General features: G+C 41.7%; 1 protein-coding gene across 6 annotated transcripts; it reads left to right on the top strand.

Moving 5' to 3' along the window:
• Positions 1 to 706: 706 nt before the first annotated feature.
• On the top strand, positions 707 to 23,698 carry a1cf (apobec1 complementation factor). Of its 6 annotated transcripts, none has more exons than XM_039788786.1 (11): positions 707 to 931; positions 2,475 to 2,605; positions 4,515 to 4,753; positions 9,795 to 9,959; positions 11,486 to 11,583; positions 11,733 to 11,870; positions 13,913 to 14,057; positions 16,531 to 16,742; positions 17,791 to 17,927; positions 18,456 to 18,610; positions 21,047 to 23,698. In XM_039788786.1, exons 1-11 carry the CDS (start codon positions 722 to 724, stop codon positions 21,199 to 21,201), a joined length of 1,785 nt encoding a protein of 594 aa, XP_039644720.1. In that variant the 5' UTR covers positions 707 to 721; the 3' UTR covers positions 21,202 to 23,698. The 6 variants fall into 6 exon arrangements, with proteins under 6 accessions (XP_039644720.1, XP_039644718.1, XP_039644719.1 ...); XM_039788784.1 differs by having other exon boundaries at positions 16,507 to 16,742; XM_039788785.1 differs by having other exon boundaries at positions 11,733 to 11,894.
• Positions 23,699 to 24,110: the final 412 nt, after the last annotated feature.

Here is a 24,110-nt window from a genome sequence, read left to right as displayed (position 1 = left end):
GGGATACAGGTAACTAATGTAACACACGGGATACAGGTAACTAATGTAACACACGGGATACAGGTAACTAATGGTATGTATGTATATATATATATATATATATATATATATATATATATATATATATATAGATAATTGAATATACTTTTAAAACATTTGTAAGCTTTTTCACAACCTTTTATGAACAATTTTTTCGACACTTTGGCCCTTTTAACGATGCTTTCTTGGACACTTTCAAGTACTTTTCTCTGACAGTTTTTTTGATACTTTTAAAGATTTTAATTTATATGGCGCTTTTTCTGACATATAGTCTGATATTTGGTTGCTACGACTGCAGGACTATCTGTGCATACGCCTCCTGCTCTCACACACACACACACACACACACACAGTTAACTAAGCTTTTCTAGTTAAAAAAGAAGACGTTGTTTCCCAAAAAGCAGCCGAGAGCATCTGTTGTTGCTATAACAACAGCAACTGCTACAGTATCCGAGACTGTTATTCACACTTAAAAATAGAAGTACCGTTGTTTACCTAAAATGTTTTTTACAACATTTTGGGCACTTTTGTGCACACGTTTATACGATGCTTTTTCCGTGTTTTTTTTCCTGCGATTTTTTCGATCTTTTCTTCAACATTTAATGGTTTGATTTTTGACAATTTTTCGAACCCTTTTTCCAAAGCTTTTTGGTGCTTTTTCTAAGGCTTTCGACACCTGAAAATGGACTTTGGTGCTTACTTTTTTAATCATTACTTTGTTTTGTACTATATATATTTTTGGGGGTTTGTGTTTCAGGAGAACGGCCAGCGGCGGTACGGTGGCCCACCGCCCAACTGGGACGGGCCGCCACCAGAGCGAGGCAGCGAGATCTTTGTGGGGAAACTACCGAGAGATCTGTTCGAAGACGAACTGGTCCCACTGTGTGAGAAGGTGTTATAAAATATCTATTATTAAGAAGTTAGCATGTTGTTCTCAACTACTACTCAATCAGCTATGTTGTACATATTTCTTTCTGTATTTATTGTTATTTCTTATTAATGCTTAATACGTTTGTTTATGTACTCTATGTATGCACCAATCAAAGGCAAATACCACGTAGGGTAACTTACACTCTTAGAAATGTCTGTGTATTAACAGTTGTTTGACTGTAGGCTATATTTTAACAGAGATCGTCAATAGAGCTAGCCTGGAAATCCAAATCCTAAAGATTAGGGGTCTGGCTCTGAGTAATGAAAATGGCCCAACTCGAGGGGCGACACCAAGCATGCATTTGAAAATCCCACTGCACACAATTGGATAACACTACAACCAATCACAACAATACACGGGGTGACGTATCCAGAGCCCAACTTTACAAAAAAAAATAAAAAAAAAAAAAAAATAAAATAAAAAAAAAATTTAAAAAATTTAATAAAATATTAAAAAACATCTTAGCTACCAGAGGAGCTAACTGGTAGATTAAACTCTTAGCTACCAGATGAGCTAACTGGTAGATTAAACTCTTAGCTACCAGAGGAGCTAACTGGTAGATTAAACTCTTAGCTACCAGAGGAGCTAACTGGTAGATTAAACTCTTTGCTACCAGAGGAGCTAACTGGTAGATTAAACTATTAGTTACCAGAGGAGCTAACTGGTAGATTAAACTCTTAGCTACCAGAGGAGCTAACTGGTAGATTAAACTCTTAGCTACCAGAGGAGCTAACTGGTAGATTAAACTCTTAGCTACCAGAGGAGCTAACTGGTAGATTAAACTCTTAGCTACCAGAGGAGCTAACTGGTAGATTAAACTCTTAGCTACCAGATGAGCTAACTGGTAGATTAAACTCTTAGCTACCAGAGGAGCTAACTGGTAGATTAAACTCTTAGCTACCAGAGGAGCTAACTGGTAGATTAAACTCTTGCTGTATCCGGTCGGCAAAACAGCAAAGACATCCTTCTTGTAAAGGACCGATTCAAGCCCCGTCTTCTGTTCCTCTTTTAGATGAAAAGCCAAGTCTAACTCGTGCATTGTAGCGTCCAAAGCCATTTCAAACAACTGGTGTTCATCCATAGCCATCTTGCAATGTTTACTAATGACTTGGACGTGGCAGCGCTGTCGTCATCTTTTGAGCTCGCCTCTGGCCCGCCTATATCAGATACACCGATGTGATTGGTGCAGCTTGGCTACAAGGGCATAGTTAATGAGCATCATTACTGAATGCCAGAGGGACTCGCTGAGCTAATTACAAATATACAAAACAACATACTGTGTTAATATAAAGTAATTTTCTGTAACATTTTTTCACAGGTGATTTTCCAGTATTTTTTGTATTAACAGAAATGTCCGTTTAAAAGGTACAGAGGATATTCTGGAAATCTATAGAACTTTCCATTTTGGGATTAATAGGAATGTCCGTAAACGTAAAGAAAAAAGGTAGTTTTTCTACGGCTTTGGTTCTTACAGTGTGACTTCTTTCTGCGTTTCTTTCTCCAGTTCGGTAAGATCTACGAGGTGAGGATGATGATGGACTTTAACGGGAACAACCGAGGATATGCCTTCGTTACCTTCGGCAACAAACTGGAGGCCAAAGCAGCCATGAAGCAGCTCAACAACTACGAGATCAGGTCAGGGTCGAGTCAACAACATCACAACAAACACAGAGCTGCAAAGATTCATCGCTTATTCGTTTAGCGCTGAGATGCCCCGATCACGTTTTTAGCCGCCGATACCGATTGTTAATCACCGATTAGCGATATATGTCGATAAAGGGCGATGGCGATCATTTTTTTGTCGTTTTGTTTCGTTATAGGCGCTGATATGGCTTTGGAAAGTAGTAGCCAGTTGGTCTGTTTGTAGTGTATTGGGATCAATGCAGTAGGCTGTGAAAAAGTGGAAATGGAACTGGTGAGCAGAAACAGTGTTGTTTGGCAGAACTTTCAGTCAAAAGAAGGCCATTCAAGTCCAGCTACATGTTCAATCTGCAATGCTGATTGGTCTGGTGGTGGCGAGGACCCTAAGCTATACACAACATGGCCGCTGTTACAACATCTGGTCTGAAACATCCGAAAGAATACGAGTTGTGCATGAAGGAATCTCCAGACAGCAGCCAGAATGCAGCAACTTCAGGTACAGCAAAGGAAGGACAGTCACTGCTAAAAACTGGTGTTAACCAGACGACGGATTTGGTACCAGTGGATTCGGTCGAAACCCAAAAATCTGGATTTGGTGCATCCCTAAACTAATGGTGTGTCACTCTATTTAAGGCCTATGAATAAGAATCACAAGTCACTCTTTTTCTTAAACCCTTTACCCACCAAAAATTAGCTTTTGAACGGGAAAATCTGCTAATGACAGATAGACTCCTTTCCCATTGCAAGTAGACGAAAATGCATTTGAAGTTTTCTTCTACACAATACACACACGTAGACAGACACACACACGCACAAACACTATACACACACACACACACACACCGTATACAGACAGACAGACAGACAGACACACACACACACACACACACTAACTATATGTGTATAGTAGTTTATCAGCGGCTAGAGCTGAGCGCCCGATCAACACGTTTTAAGTAAATTATCGACGATAATGATCGGCAGTCGATCAATCGGGGCATCCCTAATTAGTTGTCAACTATTGAACGAATTGACCTTTATCACAGCAGACATGTTGACTGGTCATAGTAGGAAAAGCACAGCTGAGATTGATAACCTTAACGATGGCTCAAGTGTCCCAGTAATATATTTCAGTGAGTCAGCATGCCCAATACCAGGACCTCTCCTAAGTGGAATGCAGCCATCATTAATGGTTTAATACCAGGACCTCTCCTAAGGGGAATGCAGCCATCAGTAATGGTTTAATACCAGGACCTCTCCTAAGTGGAATGCAGCCATCAGTAATGGTTTAATACCAGGACCTCTCCTAAGTGGAATGCAGCCATCAGTAATGGTTTAATACCAGGACCTCTCCTAAGTGGAATGCAGCCATCAGTAATGGTTTAATACCAGGGTCTCTCCTAAGTGGAATGCAGCCATCAGTAATGGTTTAATACCAGGGTCTCTCCTAAGTGGAATGCAGCCATCATTAATGGTTTAATACCAGGGCCTCTCCTAAGTGGAATGCAGCCATCAGTAATGGTTTAATACCAGGGCCTCTCCTAAGTGGAATGCAGCCATCATTAATGGTTTAATACCAGGGCCTCTCCTAAGTGGAATGCAGCCATCAGTAATGGTTTAATACCAGGGCCTCTCCTAAGTGGAATGCAGCCATCAGTAATGGTTTAATACCAGGGTCTCTCCTAAGTGGAATGCAGCCATCAGTAATGGTTTAATACCAGGGTCTCTCCTAAGTGGAATGCAGCCATCAGTAATGGTTTTGAATACACCTGTGCTGTTCCTACTATGACATGTCAACATGTCTGCTGTGAAAAAGGTCTATTGCCATCTAACCAGTCTGAACACCTTGGGCCTGAGAAAACGTACGAAGTGTTGGCCGACTGTGTGCTTTTCTTCCGTCCTGCAGGAACGGTCGCCTCCTTGGAGTTTGTGCCAGCGTCGACAACTGCCGTCTGTTTGTTGGCGGGATTCCCAAAACCAAGAAGCGCGAGGAGATCCTTACCGAGATGAGGAAGGTCACTGACGGCGTCGTGGACGTCATCGTGTACCCGAGCGCCGCCGACAAATCCAAGAACCGAGGCTTCGCCTTCGTCGAGTACGAGAGCCACCGAGCAGCCGCCATGGCCCGCCGCAAACTGCTGCCAGGTAGTTATATGTTAAATATTCAAGGCAAATGTAAGTCATGTTTTAACACAGATGACATCATTCTCCTTCTTGGCACATGCAAGTATGCTCCGAGAACTGATAATCATGAACGGTGCTGTAGGTAGGATTGTGAAGATCCAGGACTTAGCCCAAAAATTTGAAGATGGACAACTTCTCAGTCCCTCCCCCCCTTTCTGCTAAAGGCCAAAATGGTCTCCTAAGCCCCTCCCCCCACAAGGGAGAATGAATGCGTGTGCATGAGCAGTGATTGACACGCAGTTAGACACCCCCCTTGGCCATGAGTGGTGCATCTGAACAGTTAGACACTCCCCCTGGCCCTGATTGGTGCATCTGAACAGGGAACGATGGATTTTTGCAAATCTCACTACAGGCTGTAGGTGGAGCCAGAGGAGCTGGATTTTTTTTAATGACCTGCTTCATGTAGTTCTACTGGAACATAGGGTCAGTTTCAGCAAATATGACAGAAAGTTAGTTTTATAAGGCTTACCTACTGCACCTTTAACTGAAGTATTGGACCCATTGAAATGTTGACCTGATGACCAGAGGATCACCAAAGTTAAAGGTGCCCTGCCACATGTATTTCATGACTTTGTGGTAATGTCTGAAGGTCTACCATGGACTCTGTAACCTTGGTTGCCTTGTTTCAAGCCATTCTAGCGTGGTATAGAAAGCCTGCAGGAAGACTCCGCTCGATTTCTGCCAGTTCTCATTAATGTTCAACCAGCTAAGCTGTTTGAATCTGCTAGCCAATGAGAGCCTGGCTGTCAGCATCCTTTACCCAGTGCAACTTGGTGAGCTGATGAATAGTAATGAGCTCAGGCACTATGATGTCAGACTGACCAGCTGTTGTGATTGGTCTGATTTCTCTTCTGATTTCTGTTCAGTGACTAGAGCTGACAGAGGAGGTAGCAGTTCATTTTCACATTCACCACATAACACAAACACATCAGAACTTTGGATTTCTTTCAACCAAATTGTCCAAAAGTAACACAGATAGTTCCAGGAAATGCTCTTCACAAGTAAAAGGAAGGATCAGGTCAATACTATCATTGAATTTTAGGTGTTTAAATCCATTGTTTACTAAACTTTGACAGTCTGTGATTATCTATAAACTATAGGTCATAATAATGCATACCTTCTGCATTTTTCTAACTCTAAAATTAGATAAAATTTCATAAAGGATACATGAGGTATATTGACTATAAAATCAAAAAATTGGTTTAAAAATAGTGGTAACAAGTTGGTGTAAGTGTATACTGGTGGTAGTGGGGGAAAAAGCGCAGAAAACATGTTAAAGCTCCCATGTTATGCTCATTTTCAGGTCCATAATTGTATTTAAGGTTGTACCAGAATAGGTTTACATGGTTTAATTTTCAAAAAACACCATATTTTAGTGCAGTAGTACTGCACACCCTCTTTTCACCCTGTGTGTTCAGGTCACTGTTTTTGCTACAGAGTGAGACATCTCAACTGCTGTAACATCTTTGTTGGCAGTCGCACATGCTCAGTAGCTAGGTAAGACTACATGCTCAGTAGCTAGGTAAGGACTACATGCTCAGTAGCTAGGTAAGGACTACATGCTCAGTAGCTACGTAAGGACTACATGAGCTAGCTAGCTGTTTCTCCAACTTCAGTCAGTACAAGGCAGGATTAGCCGGGAGACTTCTTCTAAACGAGGAATACCTGCAGAACAGGGACATCAAAGTAGTTCTTTTGTAGATTATGGTGAACTTGTGTGTGTTGTAGCAGTGCTTTGCCATTGAGAACGAGGGGGCAAACCGCTAGCATGCTAGTGCTAGCATGGTTTAGCCCCTTCGTTTCTAGTGACATAGAAAGCCGTGCAGATTGTGACCAGCTCACCAGGAGACTGAAGGCAGGACACATTCAGAAACTCGTATCTCACTCAGAACACCATGGATGGTTTTTTTTTTCAAAGTTTGCATGCGTGTGGAAGCACCAGAGACACAAAATAACTCCCCAAATCCCAGAAAAAGTGATTTTTTTCATAATATGGGCACTTATTTTGACATGGGAGGTTAACACACAAGGGTTAAGCAATCCATCTTTGTGTGTGGAACCAGTAAAACTGTTTCTCTATCTTATCACTGGAGCTTCAAGGTGGACTTCTTTATCAGACTAACTAATATAATACGTCCATGAAATGTTTCCCAACCCGCGCAGTAAAACAGCGTCTCGACTGAACACAAGCAGGAAACTCCAGGTTTAAATGTATTTACGGTTATTTCTGATAGCTCTGATAATTCCCATCATATCTCATCCTCTCACTTATCAGAGCTCTTCTCCCATTGGACGCTGACCCAGTGATACAGGCTAGGATTGGCTGATAACGCTGTCTTACAGTCAGTCAAAGGTAGACTTTGATTTAGACTTTTAATTTATTTGTTGTGTTTAGTTTTACGAGGTGTTTGGCCCTAAAAAGGGGGTAATGTTGGCAGCTTTGAAATAACTCGTTAGCAGTAACTTTTACAGCTGTAGGAAACCATTTGCTTCAGTTCACTTGAACATTACATTATTACATTACATTACATGTCATTTAGCTGACGCTTTTATCCAAAGCGACTTACAATTAAGTGCTTTCAACTGTGAAGGTTCAAACTCCAGACAACAAGTAGTACATGCAAGTACATTAGCTTTAAATAAGCAAAGCTACAAAGAGACATATGAACATAATTTAATTTAGAAACTTGAAAGATGCAAACTGATCATGTTGGCACATCAAGGACACTTCTGTTTTTGAGATTAATTTTTAAGGACAATTCCGGCACAAAATGAACCTAGCTGTTAATAACATATGTGTACCGAGTCGACCGTTCTCTGGGACATGTTTTCATGCTAATCTAATGCGTCTCTAGCTTGAAACTAGCTACCGCAAAACTGGTGGTTAGCCGCTAACGCTAACCACTAACAAGGCACAAAATATCACCACACTTCCACGGTGGCATAATGAGGGTCCCTACATGTTAACCGAAGAATTGAGAACTTTGTAAGTGTACAGACAGTTTATCAAAAAGATAGATTATAAAGACAGTAGCTTTCGTGTCTACAGGTGGACGCCAACTTGGAAAACAGTCAAGACCAGTCGAACCACGAACGCCGCGCAACCAGTAACCAGTAACATAGCTCACACACTCACATAGTGGTTTGACTGGTCATCACTGTTTTCCAAGATGGTGCCTGCATGTAAACATTAACAATGCTTCGGTGTACATGTAGGGACCCTCATTATGCTACTGTGGAAGTGTGGTGATATTTTGAATCTTGTTAGTGGTGTAGAAATAGAGATTTACCATCTGCCCCAACTACTGGCATCACAAGCTCATCACCAGTTTGCAGTAGCTTGTTTCAAGCTAGAGACGCATTAGATTAGCATGAAAACATGTCCCAGAGAACGGTCGACTCGGTACGCATATGTTATTAACCCCTAGGGTCATTTTGTGCCGGAATTGTCCTTTTAAAGTGCCCATATTATGAAAACAATAACTTTTTCTGGGATTTGGGGTGTTATTTTGTGTCTCTGGTGTTTCCACACACATACAAACTTTGAAAAATAAACCCATCCATGGTGTTCTGAGTGAGATACGGTTTCTGAATGTGTCCTGCCTTCAGTCTCCTGGTGAGCTGGTCAAAATCTGCACGGGTTTCTACGGCACTAACCACACACACACAAAATACACAAAAACACTAAAATCATAAAACATCTGAATCAGTAAATCCCTCAGTCAACCACAATGCTAGGACTACAGTTGAAAATTAGCCGACTGGCTAACACTGGCGCATTTACAGAAATGTTGATTAATGTGCATTGTCCTAATCAAATAAATTGCATCTCTCAATCCTAAACACATCAGGAAAAACATCTGCAGCCAGATGTCAATCAACATCCTCTTAAAAGTGACCAATGAGAGCAGCTTGTTAAGTTTCATGGATTTCTGTATCTTGTTCCAGGTACAGGGAGCAGCAAACTTAAATGCCTTTTCCCCCAGTTCAGTTCTAACCTTTGGAACAGACTGATTGTGTGCCCTGTTACTATTTACACTGATATAGGTCAGAAGGTAGGATGGAAGGAGACCTAAAATAGCCTTGTGTATGAAGATATGCCAGTGTTGAAGTCTCCGTGTTGATAGAGAAAGACATCCAACATGTTCATGGTTTAGCCAACTGTTCTTATTGTCTTGATGGACGATAGTTATTTTATTTGAGAAAATGTAGGTTGGAGTCAGCATCACAGCGCTGCGGAGTACAGTAAGGTCTGGCTACACCACAGATGCATTCTGGGATAGGAGAAAAAAAATGCTCTAGGTTGTTTGCATTTGTTTAAACCAATCACAATGGTCTTGGGCGGTGCTAAGCTCCAGATGCAGCGACAGGGGCTCTGCTAAATAGTCTCAGGAAGGAACTTGTTTTGGTGGAACATTTGTACCCCGCAAAAGAAAACACCACATCCAATATTAAATGAAGTTAACTGTTGACACAATACAGTACCGTGAGCTATTTAAATCAGCTGATACATGGTTAAACCTCATTGGCTCTTACCAGTGTATCTCTGTGTGTACTTCGTCCACAGCAATCCCACCAATCAGTCCCAAAAACTCCCAGTTAGAGAGGAAATTACCTCAACATATTCTTATTAAATCTTTACAATCATTCCCTGAAAGAACCAAGCAGACCTGCGTTGTTGCACCGTCCAAATGTTCAGTAGAGTGTATATAACAGGTATCTCGCTGCCTTTTTCGCTCCAAGGTCCAAACGCGCCTGGCTTTTAAAGGGAATGGGAGATGATCTCTGATTGGTTGATTGCATGTTACGCCCAAAACACACCTTTGATTATTGAAGACACTAAGAACAACCCTTTAGAACCAGGCGCCCAGCACACACAGACCCTTTTTACCACCGTCAAACTAGCAAAAGTGGATTTGGACACGCCCTAAACACACCTGGGCCAGGCGCTTCACATTAAAATAGGGCCCTAACAATGAAACCTACCTGTCGCCTCCCTCAGGTCGTATTCAGCTGTGGGGTCACGCCATCGCCGTGGACTGGGCGGAGCCAGAGGTTGAGGTGGACGAGGATACCATGGCGTCCGTCAAGATACTGTACGTCAGGAACCTGATGCTTCAGACAACCGAGGAGACCATCGAGAAGGAGTTCAACAGCCTCAGACCAGGTACTGTGACATAACACAATCCAGCTGTCAACTCTCAGAGCTCAGATGTTGGAGTGTCCCTGATTTGATTTGATTTGATTTGATTTATTTAGCTGTAATGATACCTTGAAGACACATGAAAATAAAAAAGGACAAACCCAGAAAACCCTGAGGGGGCTTGGCATGTTAGGTTCCCTACTAATATTCAACAAGACATAACAAAAAGTGAATAATAAAAAAACATATAGTCTGTGGAAAAGGGACAGAGGAAAGGAACAATCAAATGAACGCACCAACTGTGAGTGAAGAGATTTGATGACTTAAGGCTGTTTTATGCTTCTGTGTCTAATCAATAGCGTACCCCCGCAGACCCCTCTGCAAGGCGATGCAGACCACAAGGACTGTGATTGGTCAACTGGTCCTGTGTGAATGTAAATGGTTAGCTGGTACTGTGTGTTGATAGTGGGTGTTTCCAGCAGGCTACTGTGGGGAGTAGCAACAAGCTAGTTCACTGACATCAGCTTTGCAAATAAACTCAGACATATTTTGGTTCCAATGACGGGGTTATCTGTTTGTAAAGGGTCTGTATATCAGGAACGTTTTGGAATTAGCACTTCGCCAGCAAGCAGTACTTTGTGGGCAGTTGTGCTGAAGTTAGCTTGCTAACATAACGGGAAGTGGTGGCCTAAAGGTTAGAGACACGAGCTTGTGACCGGGAGGTCGTCGGTTCAAATCTGGGTGGGGAAAGTGAAAGAGCAGCGCTTGTCCCTCCCTCATTAACACCACTGAGGTGCCCTTGAGCAAGGGCCTCCAACTGCTCAGTGGTCAGCAGATCAGACTGTGGTTGTACTGGGCAGCTTCCAGGTATGAAAGTACAACTGTAGGATTGTGATCAGGGAGTTCCTGCAAAAGAGAGGCTGCCTCTCAGTGAACTGCCCCCTAATGCTGTATCTGTATCTTCCCTGAAGCCTTGGTGCAGAATTACAGACAAATATGGACTCGGTTACTTTGACCCCTCTTGGGTTGCACAAACAGAATGATTCTTTGGCGATCCAGAAAACTGAATTAGCCCTCCTGGTGTCCTTGGATTTGTTAATTAGTTTCTATATCAGAAATAATGTCTTTCTATCAAATTTCAAAACAAAATAACATGGATGGTTCTCTACAACACTCTTCACAAGTTAAATAAAGGATCACTTTGGGTGTTTTATTCAATTGTATAGCATCTAAAGAAAATGTTATTATAGAACGTTGAAAAACATTGAAAAATGTCAAAAAAGCATTGAAAAAAAAGTGACAAAAACATCGGAAAAAGTGACAAAAACATGGGAAAATCTTTTAAAAAATTTTGACTTTTTTTAAGGTTTTCCCATGGCAGAAAAAATATTTGACAGAAACTTTGAAAAAAGTGACAAAAGTGTCGAAAAAGACGACCAAAACATTGGAATTTTTTTTACTTTTTGACCCAGAAAAACAAAAAGTTGCAGGTCGACGAGACGAGAGTTAAGATCAAAACTTGATTTTTACGAAAGAGTTTGTTGTTGTAGGTGCAGTGGAGCGAGTGAAAAAAATCAGAGACTACGCCTTCGTCCATTTCACTCAGAGAGAAGACGCCATCAACGCCATGAACGCCCTCAACGGAAAGGTCAGCAGCTACAAGAGTTCACACGTTGCAGGACTTTTACTTGTAGTGGAGTTTCTTAGTACTTTTACTGACGTAAAGGATCTGAATACTTCTTCCACCACTAATGGCTTGTGAGTATTGCACAAAGACAGACTTCCTGCTCCCTCCAGGTGGTGGACGGCTCTCCTATCGAGGTGACTCTGGCCAAGCCGGTGGACAAGGACAGTTATGTCCGATACACCAGAGGGACCGGAGGACGCGGAGGATCTCTGCTGCAGACTGACTACGCTGCCTACACTCTGGGACAGGTACAACCCCAACACCAGGTTCATGTGAGTCCTGTAGCTGGACTTCCTCGTCCCAAAATATCACAGCAGGGTTTGTTCAGGTGGAGGAAACATCAACAGAGATGTAAGGGAATAATTTAGGCTATTTTGTAAAAATAAAGATTAGGATCCAACATATCAAATAAGATCAGCATATTGAATTGTTTATTAATATATTGAGATGTGTGTGTGCTTTTAGATTTTTTTTGGATGTTTCATGGCTCAGCTAAGAGGTTTTTTTTGCGTATGTTGTAACATCAGCTGAGCAGCTGCAGCCTGAAGGTTAAAGGAAGACAGCAGTTTAGTAGATATGATGCTTTATAGATGGATGTACATGTAATGTCACTGTGGTAACGGCTCCATCTAGTGGACAATACAAATCACTACACTGTAAAGAGGCAGAGGAAGGGAACTGATGTAAGGCCTCTTTCACACTGCCTGCGTGGCGTGTCCGTTTGTATTTCGGCACTCATGTTTACAGGTTCGAGCGTGCACACTGCCTGTGTCTCAGGCGTGGCTTCAGCCGCGCTGAAAACACGTGCGTGCTAGAAATAGGACCGGCGCCTATTTTTCATGAGTGATGCAAGCATGTTGGAAGCGTTTCCAGGCAAAATAGAATAGGAAAAGATGTTTATATGTCATTTTGACACAAATACATATTAATAAATGAACTGTTGATGTTTGAAAGCCTCGAGGTTTTGATAAAAATGCAGATATATAAATGTAATTAAAAAAAAAACTTGATTTTTAAATATGTCACCTGTCAATACAGAAGGAAATATTCTGGAGCCTATTTTGCCATCAATACTGCAGATGTTGTCTTTGCTGTAATCAGATCAGTATATATCTATGTTTATGTTTATGGGAAACATCCATGTGTCCAGACAAGGCTAGCAGCAGCACTGCGTCAGACACCTTTCTGGTGTGCAAAGACGTAGAAAACACCACGCAGGCAGTGTGAAAGAGGCACAGACCCACAAACAGATATTCTATTAGTCTATAAAAATATAAAGTAAGTGCTAGTGTTACTTATTAAGAATAAATAGAAACATATAGCAGCATTAGCTGCATACATAAACACACACAGTCATACACACACAGTCATTGCATATAATTAGTATGAACATATATCTACAGACATGCATACTTTGTCATTGCATTGATCTATTTCACATCAGTTTCCATAATGCACATTATTTTTTGCAGCTTGTAGGTTTCGGTCGTATCAGAGAATCACCAGAGTAGGGAGGTTTCATCCTCTGGGGAACATTAATGTCTGATGCATCGAGGATATATTTCACTGGGTAATTCAAAACTTCGGCCTGATGATGCCACTAAATGACAGCATTTATCTGACTCATGTCCAAACCCAAAAAACATCTGCAGAATTGTTGGTTTTTTAAAAAGTTTTCAGCAATAATCCACAGAGAAAATCTGCAGAATTTAGCGTACTGTTTTTCTGCTTGTCTTGGAGGTGTGTGTGAGTTTTATTTTAATTAATTTAAAGCCCAGTTCAGACCAAAGATTCGCAAAGTAATGAGTAGAAACTTACACCTACTTGCAATGTGTCAGTCTGCAGCGTTCTGAAACCTGCCAGTTTACACCAATGAGACGCTACCAGACAGTGTATCATCTATAAAATTAAATAGATCGTGGATCATTTTATTTTAGCCGACTTTACAAGATGACTTCTCTATTGGCTGTTGAAACAGCAGACGTCTGTCACGTTCTAAACCAGCCTCTGGAGACTCCACCAGCTGACTTCTCTATTGGCTGTTGAAACAGGAGATGTCTGCTGAGACGGGCCCGTTCAGATTGCTGCAACTTTTTTCTGCGATGTTCTAAAACGGTTTTGTCTCGTCGTGAATCTTTGGTCTGAACTGAGCTTAAAATCTACAAAAGTGTCTGCAGAATTCTGCGTCTGCAGATTCCATGTGGCCCTGCTTATGTCCCAGATGTTAAAGCTTTAAGAAATGCTTTATTTCAAAAAGGGTATAACAGCTTTCTCACCCGTCCTCCTCCAGGTGTACGACCCCACAGCGGCGTACCTCGGTCCGCCCGTGTTTTACGCCCCCCAGGCCTACGCTGCCATACCAGGTCAGTTCCGCTTCCCGACAGCCAAAGCTCACATTGGAGGTCGGGGTCTGATCAGGACGCCCTCGGTCAGAGGTGAGGACGGGCGCACTTTGCTTACCTCCTAAATCTGAAATAGAAGAAACTAGGGCTGAACGATTTGGGACAGAAAATCAAATTGGGATTTTTATGCCAGATATTGTGATTAGGATTCTTTTTGCGATTTTTTTTCTCCAGAAAGTTTAGCTAAAGTTCTGTATTCACTATGTAACAAGTAGCAGCTCAGAGATGTAGATGCAAATCGGGTTCAAAATATCGGTTATTAGTTTCATTAACTACTAATAATCGGTATCCGATCAGTCTTTAAAAACCAGTATCGGTCGATCCCTAATCTACATATTGCACCTTCTACTGTTATATTAAAGTAATAACAAATAAATGAAAAATCCACTGAAAATAATACATTTCTATAAACAATCTGAAACATTATTCCAGCATTTATCTTATGAAAACACTGTAAATATAATAATGAAAAGAGGAATAAAACAGGTTAAACCAAAAGTTACACCAAACATTCAGCAAAATATTTCACAATCCATTAATTGCAGTCGCAGATGAATCGTTCAGCCCTAGAAGAAACTGAATCTGCTCTGGCATGTTAGAGATCATGTTACAATGGGAGCTCACATTTACGAACTGAAATTAATTAATGGGTTTCAGAAATGCACCCAGAATAATAAGTTTAAAATCAATAACGGGGATCCAACCTTCAGCTCTGTGAGCCAATGAGAAAAGGTCCTCAGTTGGACTAGTTGGGCAACATTATATATATATTTTAGGATAGTCCCACTGACACACGCGCATGTGCACACACACACACCCTGACACACACACGCGTGTTCATGCATGCATGCATGCACACACACACACACACACACACACACACACACACACACACACACACACACACACACACACACACACACACACACACACACACAGTGGTTTCTGTAAGTTAAACAAAATCTCAGCATCTTCTCTGGGTGCTTTTTCTTTGCTCTAATATATAAAACTAATTCTAGGTCTGAGATTATAAATGTTATTGCTAGCGAAGGGATCTTCTTAGCATTTCATTTCTAATGAAAGAAAAACGGTCTTTTGATTTGATGCAAAAACTAAATCTAATCTCTTGTGTGAGTCTGAGCTCCCATTGCAGCTGTTCTTTATCATTAAACATGATTGAGTTTAAGATTTTAAAGAAAACGGCTGCTGTCAGTTGAAAACTCAAAATCTCCAAAATGTTAAATGATGTTCAATTTCCAGATGAAAAGTAACAGTTTATGTTCGAGGGTTTTTCCAGGACAGCGTGGACGTTTCTACATGATCAAATAGATTTCTGTTGGTGAACTGATCGTTCTGCTTCTGTCTGAAAGCCAAAGCCCACTCTCTCCAGTTAGATGAAATTAACCCTTGTGTTGTCTTCCCCATCGACCATGATGCAACTTTGTGTTTTTCTGAGTCAAAATGTAAAACAAATTCCAACGTTTATGACACTTTTGTCACTTTTTTCGAACTTTTTCAATATTTTGCTGCACATTTTTGACGTTTTTTTAAGCTTTTCACGAAGGTTTTTGTCATTTTTTCCCCAAGTTTTTGTCACTTTTTCCAAGTATTTGTCACTTCTCCAATGTTTTGACATTTTTTTCCTACGTTTTTCAATGTTCTATTATCAATTTTTTTTTACATTAGATTAGATGATTAGATTAAACATTGTCATTGTGCAGAGTACAAGTACGAAGACAGTACATGCTATAAAATTTAATAATTCAATGAAAGTAGTGAACTGATCAGTTATTTAACTTGTGAAGAGCATTGCAGGGAACCATCCACGTTATTTTGTTTTAAATTTAAACATTTCGGTTTTTTTAAGCTTTTCCCGAAGTCTTTGTCACCTTTTTCCACGTTTTTGTCACTTTTTCCAAGTTTTGTCACCTTTTTCCAAGTATTTGTCAATGAAAGTAGTAAACTGATCAGTTATTTAACTTGTGAATAGCATTGCAGGGAACCATCCACGTTATTTTGTTTTAAAATTTGGTTGAAAGAAACCCACATTTCAGAACTAGAAACTTTTTGAAAATGGGTCAAATTTGATCCGAGGACAACACGGGGGTTAAAGTCCAACTGAACTGTATCGAATCAAGGTCTCCCAAACCCAAAGAATGTTTTCTCAAAATGATTTGTATTCCTGAATATTGTTAATGATCAAATATGGTGCACTGAATCAAAAGTGAAACTTTATTGTTGATGAAATATTGAATCAGAATAAGACAAAAAAACTTCAAATTTATAAACTGGAAAATGAATCATTGGGAGAAACAAATCCTCAGAGAATTGAAGAAGAAACCGGCAGATAGATGTCAGGTGGAGTTCAGTTACCTTTGTACCTGTTCACTCTGATTGAATAATTGTCTGACTGTGTGATTCTTCTTCCCGGTTGATTTCCCGGTGATTTGATTGATTTCACTGCCTTTTCGGTCTCCTGTAGAAATTTACATGACTGTACCTGTAGGGGCTGCCGGGGTGCGGGGGCTGGGTGGGCGGGGATACCTGGCCTACGCCGCCGGGGTCGGAGCCATGGGTGGAGCCGGCGCCTCCTATGGCCTGAAGGGGGACAAGCAGGTGGAGGAGAAGCTGTACGACCTGCTGCCAGGCATGGAGCTGACCCCAATGAACCCTGGCGCCATGAGCCTGAAGGCTGCCGCCATCAAACCTGCACCACAGGTAACTGAAAACACCCGAGAACCAGAAAACCTTTGAAGGATTATACCGGCTGATTACAACTTTGGTCTCTGGTATGGTTTGGTTTTGTACTTGTTGGATCTATTAGCTTGTTGTGGAGTCCTCCTCCCCCTAGTGGCCAAAAACAACATTTCATATGCAAATAATTTTCTGCAGAAGTCACTGAAATACAGACTGATACTGATACCGGCTGAATACAACTTTGGTCTCACTTTTACAGTTTTTTCCCCTATTCCAATCCATAATAACATTGTACTCACCAAAGTAGATTTAGGTTTAGATATGAGGACGTATTTCCTGCCACCACTAGGGAGCGCTAACTTATGAAACACACTTGTGGGTCATATTGGAGGAGGGGGGAACAATCAGCATTGTCGTATGGTTTGGTTTCATACTTGTTGGATCTATTAGCTTGTTGTGGAGTCCTCCTACCCCTACGGGCCAAAAACAACATTTCATATGCAAATAATTTTCTGCAGAAGTCATTGAAATACAAACTGATACTGATACCGGCTGATTACAACTTTGGTCTCACTTTTACTGTTTTGTCCCCTATTCCAATCCATAACAACATTGTACTCACCAAAGTACTCACTGAGATCTTGGAAGCAGGAAATCTCCCTGCGGCCCAGCAAGGATTTTCCCCAAAGGCCACAATTGTAAAAGACAATGTTCTGCAGGATGCTCCTAACATTAGCTAGAGGTAAAATGTTGTCTGCAGGTCACAGACTCTAGTGTAACAGTGGCAGCAGGCTTATGCCGAGCACTTACACAAGTTATTACTTTAAAACAACTTTGATTATTTGAGAGAGGACTTGTCTTCCTTGTCATGAGTACTTATCAGCAGATACTACATTTTGCGGTTGTTTCGTTGACTTTGATGAAGATTTGCTATGAGATTTGTTGGCTGCAGAGCTTAACCAATCCAGGTATTTTGAATTTACCCCTGAAATCCAAAAGAATGAACACCCGAAACCAAACAGATTGAAATGATGAACATCATGAATGTGTTTCTACGTCTGTCTGTCAGGTTCTGGAGGAGTTGTGTCAGAAGAATAACTGGGGTCAGCCCGTCTATCAGCTCCACTCTGCCATCGGTCCTGACCAGAGACAACTCTTTCTCTACAAGATCACCATCCCAGCTCTGGCTACACAGTACCCCAACGTGTAAGAATACTAGTACTTCTGCTCTAAACTGCTACTACTCGAATACTTCAGAAGTATCTACGGCTGCTAAACTAATACAACTACCACTTCTGTCTACCAATACTATGCTATTACAACTACTCCTACTACAAGTTCTAGTCCTACTAGCCCCTCTTCTCATTTCTTAGTCCGTCCATCCTCGATTCCTTTCCTCGTGTCCTCTCCTCGCGTCTTAAACCCTGTACCCAGCTCACGGTTACCTCGGCTAAATTTAACTGTAAAGACCGCTAAACTTAACTCTCATGTGACCGGCCGGCGGTCTCCTTAATCATACGAATTGTTGTGCATACATTTTTGTAAGAAATCATATAAACCTGTTCATGAGAATCCGTTGAGTTAAGTGTTTTTTTTTTATCAGTTAATGCAAAACAGTTGAACAAAGTTAAGTTCAAGCAGCAGTTTATGGGGACACTTACATCCCACGATACATTTATATGAACTTCACACAAAAGATAGTCATATTATTTAACTTCTTTTCTCTCTATACAGCCATCCCTTCACGCCTGCTAAGCTGTGTGCGGCTGTAGAAGAAGCTAAAGTCCATGCAGCAGAGCACACTCTGCAGACGCTCGGCCTGCAGACAGAGGGTGCCGCTGATGCCGGCTGTGCCAGTGCTGCCGCTGTGGCCTCGGTAGCCTTCCCAGGTATGTGAAGGTCCGTACCCAAAGTCAATTAACTCTTCACCTAACAAACCTAACAGACTCAGCTGACACTCACACTGCATGCAGAAGGGAGACTGTCCTGCCCTCAAAGCGCTCACATTAGTCGTTTGTTCCAGAATCATTCTGACCTATATTTAGGTTTCTAGTGGCAGCGCCCTCTAGTGGCCGTAGTAGTTCTGACGGGAGCAAAGCAGGAAGTAAGGTGAGGAAGTATAAAGGCCGGGACACAGGGCTGAAAATCGGCCGTTGGACAGTCTGGCGAGGTCAGTGACTCGAGTCTGTTCAGTGTGTTCCGTGCCGTCGTCAGTCTGGGGGGCTGTCGGCATTCATTTTGGCCGACCTGACGTGTTCAGTCGGAGGCAGGGCAGTCGGGACTCACCCAGAAATGGCGAGCGGAATGAGGTGACTAGAGTCTCTCAAAATCGGATGAAAATCTCTTAAACTGACCTTTGTTGATCTGAAATGAAGACAGATTCAGCAACTGCACGGCCTATTTCTCGCTTAAAATGTTTTCAGAAACACGTTTCGGTGAACTATTTTAGCACAATATGAGATCGGATTCTGAACGGCCCACATTACACTCTGGCTTTGAATTTCCGGTGAAAACAAACCCATGTGATGCGTTCGTCCAATCAGCTGCCGGTTTTCATTTCTTGGGCAACAATACAGAGTAGCGCTGCCTGCTGCTATGGAGACGTACTACGTTTCTCAGGTCGGTGTTGCCTCAGTGTGTTCTGAGGCAGTTTTTTGGTCTTCGGGGACCCGACTGATCATTTCGACTGGCTTTTCTGCCGAGGGTTGGCCGTCTGGTTGGTGTGTACCGGCTATAAGAGTGCCAAATGTCCTGGTAAGGAGGCAGGTTGGGTCAAACAAAGACAGGACTTTCACCCAGGAGACAGGGGTTCATGTCCCGTCTGAAAAGAAAAGGAAATAGAGATTTTATTTAACTTTACAGAGCAAACGGAGCTACGTCACATTCTGCATAGTCTCACATGTCCAGACCTTCCCCCATAACGCTGCGGAGGAGGGTCTGGCCAATCCACACAGCATTCCATGGTGGGAGAAAAACATACTCTGGTTTATTGGCATTTCTTTAAACCAATCACAATCGTATTTGGTGGTGCTAAGCGCCGGGCGGTGCCTCTGCTAAATAGGAACTTGTTTTGGTGGAACATGTGGACGTTCAAAAGTAGTTTTAGTCGTGCGAGGGAAAACTCAGATTGGACAGATAGTCTAGCTAGCTGTCTGGATTTACCCTGCAGAGATCTGAGGAGCAGTTAACCATAGTCCTCACAAATCCACCGGAGGTTAGAACCCCAACACAGAGACAGAGGAAGGGGATGGACATCGGCAAAAATACATGCATCCAACAGAATTTCCTGCGACACCAGAGCAATCCGGGAAGTAGAACGTCTTTGATAAAATCTACGTTCTGCGTCACATGGTAACCTTCAGGAAGTGAAGTATGTCTGATTTGAACCCAAACCTCCATCTTTTCATCAACTCAACTCAGTAGTTCTGGTGTCTAAACCTAACTATACTTAGCCTAGAAATCTAGATGCACCCTAGTGGCAGCAAAATGATTTTGCAGCTAGGGGGGGTCTAGGCACTCTCCGTTGGCTTGTGAGCTGGAAAAACCAAACTCTGGTCAGGCCAATCACATCGTGTATAGAGTGGGTGGGCGGGGCTTATGGTTGCTGCTGCTGCTGGTGAACAGCGGTCTTCTGGAAGACTTGGAGTTCAGCTTTTCTTTGAGAAAAGAACAAAGAACGGCACTGAAGTAATTCTTAAAAAAGGAAGATGTGTTCGGAGTTTAAAGTTTAATCTATCAGCTAGCGTTGCTCTGATTAGTTGGAGCGCTATCCTATTGGTGCAGAGAGAATTTGAATGACAACCGTTTATCCCGCCCCTCGGATTGAGCCCTGACCAATGGGGAGTTCCCAGACCCAACATCTGGATGTGGGTCTGCCTTGTCAGGCTAAACCAAACTGGGACCGTTTCAAAACGTTAACCACGTGTTTGAAACCGCGACCATTACAGTCTCTGGTTTAGATATAAGGTCACATTTCCTGCCGCCACTAGGGGGCGCTAATTTATGAAACACTCCTGTGGGTCATATTGGAGGAAGGGGGAACAAACAATCAACATCGTATGGTTTGGTTTCGTACTTGTTGGCTCTATTAGCTTGTGGAGTTCTTCTGCCCCCTAGTGGCCAAAAACAACATTTCATATGCAAATAATTTTCTGCAGAAGTCATTGAAATACAAAACCAAAAATTCACACACAAAATCACTAATCCTTGACTAACTAACTAACTAACTACCTAACTAACTAACATACGTCCAAACATTACAGCTTACTGTGAAGTAAAGGAATCATTGATGAAAGGCTGTGAGTTTTTGTCTCATCTCTCTCTAGGTTACACTCTGGCGAGCCCGGTGGCGTCTGCGGTCGCCTCCCAGCTGAAGCAGGCTGTATCTCTGGGTCAGGACCTGACCGCCTACACCACCTACGAGGGATACCCCGCTTTTGCTGTGGCGACACGCCACAGCGACGGCTACGGCGTTTTCTAGAAGACAGGTTTACAATGAGGAAAAACAATCTCAGCTAAAGATGCCTTCACACCAAACTGCTTTTCTTTCACACTGCCATTTTTAAATCTGTTTGAAAAGTTTTCTTCTGTGTAATGATCAGTTTCTGATCAGTAAAAGAAAGTAAGAATGAATGAACTTGATCGCTGGTGAACTCTTTCTATTAATTCAGTTCAACAGGTTCTCTCTCCCATCTCGTAAAATACGGACGCTTGGTCAGGTGCCTTTGTCGTTGTAATTGACGCCAAATGTCTCCTTTAGCGTCATATAATGCGCTTTATCTAAACGCGCTTGGTCGGGACTATTGGCGTCACTTTTGATGCAGTTATGTTAAGGAAAAGTTCGTGGGTGGGCTTACGTTTCTGTGACACACGGGAATAACGGGACTCATCCACCACCCCACCCCAACCAACCTCCCTACGCAGAATTTCGGCCTTACATACTTCTCGTTAAACCCCTTGTAGCTGCTGGTCTCCCCGGTACGTTCTACAAACACGCTGAAGGACGCCTTTTTCGTCGCTTCAGACGCTGACAGCCATTGTCCAAAACGTCCGTATTTTACAAGTTCGGAGTGAGAATGGGTTGGTCAGTTTCATCAGGACACGAAATGAGGCAGTTATTCCTACAAAAACAGAAGTGTGAATGCACCTTTATGCTGCAGTTTTTTATACAGGAAGACAAACCCACGGTCGACTTTGGTCTCGTCACAGACATGTTTTAAAAACCCGCTGCTGGAAAACGTTTCAGACTCGTCGGTCGCCCTGAAACAAATTCGTTACCTATCACATTTTTTTCTTCTTTCTTATAATCCGTCTCTGAGTTATGCGTACGTACATATCTGTGATTATTTAGTGATTTATTAAGTAGTTGGCAGACGGCCTGTGATTGGCTGTAGGATTGAATTCATGTTTTGATCAGTAAACTTTTTTTTTGTTGATTTTAGTTTGTCTGTAGTAGTATGTTTACGATATCTTTTAAAAATGGATTGGCTCAATAGAATTAGTTATTTCATCCTTTGTGTTGTAACCCTGTGTTGTTATCTTTATGATAACTGGGATCTGTAGTTCTTTTGAATGTCTTTCAATTGCAAAATGTAGTTTTGCACTCTTGTCTACTTTTGACTGTTTCAGTGGTTCTGATTATTTGAAGATACAACTGAAGTTTGGACAGAAAGGGATTTTTAAAATGCAAACTCTGTTTAAGTCACTGAGGCATTCTGGGCTTTGTAGTTCTACAAACTGTGAAAGTTTAGCTTTTAGTTTGCATACATCTGAACTTTGTGTCTTGAGCTTTGTGCGCTCATCACCATCATTAAAGGTGCTGTAGGTAGGATTGTGAAGATCCAGGACTTAGCCCAAAAATTTGAACAGCAACAACTTCTCAGTCCCTTCCCCCCTTTCCGCTAAAGCCCAAAACGGTCTCCTAAGCCCCTCCCCCCACAAGGGAGAATGAATGCGTGAGTATGAGCAGTGATTAACACGCACCCCCCAGACAAATCGCACTACAGGCTGTAGGTGGAGCCAGAGGAGCCAGATTTTATTTTTTAAATGACTTCATGTAGTTCTACTGGAACATAGGGTCAGTTTCAGCAAATATGACAGAAAGGTAGTTTTATAAGACTTTCCTACTGCACCTTTAAGTTTAGGGACCAATGCTTTGAGTAAATGTTTTCAGATTTTCTGCCGTCATATTTGAGGCGCTTTACGTTCACATAAAGCCCTTTTGTCAGCTTTTTGGAAACTTTATTACGACCTGTAGTACTGCTTTTCTGCAACAGTGATGACATTTCATCAGCTTAATATAAACAAACCTGAACGCAAACCTCAGAACAGGAACAGAAACAGATTTAGGTCTTTAGCTTTCGGTTGATGTTTCCTTTCCACGTTTCAGTATTTTCATGTTCACATCGCGCGTTATTTGTTCCATTTCTACCTAAAGCATCAGCCAGCTGCGACCCTAAATCTCACCTCGTCTCCGTTTTTTAAAATCTGTCGGCAAACAAGAACATCAAACCCCCAAGATTAAGTTTATAGCTTTTGGGTTTTTTTTTGGTCAATGACGTTTTAGTTTATTAGTCTTCAGTTTACAGTCTGCAAGAAAAAAAACAAGTGTTTGTTTTGATTTGAAAGTAAAGTCAAAATGATGTTAAACTTCCACTTAAAAAAATAAGATAAAAATAAAGATCAGCCAGCTACGATCCTAAAAGTCACCTTGTCTCCGGATGTTTTCAATCCAAACATTAAACCTCCAAGATTACGTTTATAGCTTTAGGGGTTTTTCCGTCCTACGCTAAAGTTTTGAAATATCACTTTCAACATCTGCGCATGGCAAGAGATTGTAGTTAAAGGGGTAATAAATTATGGATTGGATTAGACCAGTGGTTCGCAAATTTAGTTTAGTGGAGATGGAGAGACCAAAAACAACATCTTAACTTAAAATATTCCAACAGTTTTCACAAAATATGAAAACTTTTCTCAGTTTGAGAACCAGTGAATGAGACAACTGAAACATTCGGTTAAAGGCAGCCAACTTAAGTTCCCAATTCAAAAGAAAAGGACAGAGCTTTAACATCCGTGTGTCTTCATGGGGTCAGTCCAATGGTCCAAGATTTTTTTTTCACAGAAAATTAGGCCCTATGTTCCCACATTTCTAAGATTTGTTAAAATTATGCCCCATGTTCCCACATTTCTAGGACATTTTCAAAATTAGGTCTTGTGTTCCTACATTTCCCTTCAGTTTACACCCTATCCTCCCACAACATTATTTAGGGTTAGGGGGCTAAAATCTGATACAAATTTATGAAAAAGGAAATATGGGAAAATAGGGCCTTATTTTGAAAAGAAATCATAGAAATGTGGGAACATAGGGCCTAATCTTCAGTGAAAAAGAAT

This window comes from Perca fluviatilis, chromosome 21 (genome assembly GCF_010015445.1).
Source record: "Perca fluviatilis chromosome 21, GENO_Pfluv_1.0, whole genome shotgun sequence".
In the NCBI taxonomy this organism is placed as follows: domain Eukaryota; kingdom Metazoa; phylum Chordata; class Actinopteri; order Perciformes; family Percidae; genus Perca; species Perca fluviatilis.
The sequence above is the reverse complement of the archived record's forward strand: the minus strand, read 5'-3'. Positions and strand labels throughout refer to the sequence as shown.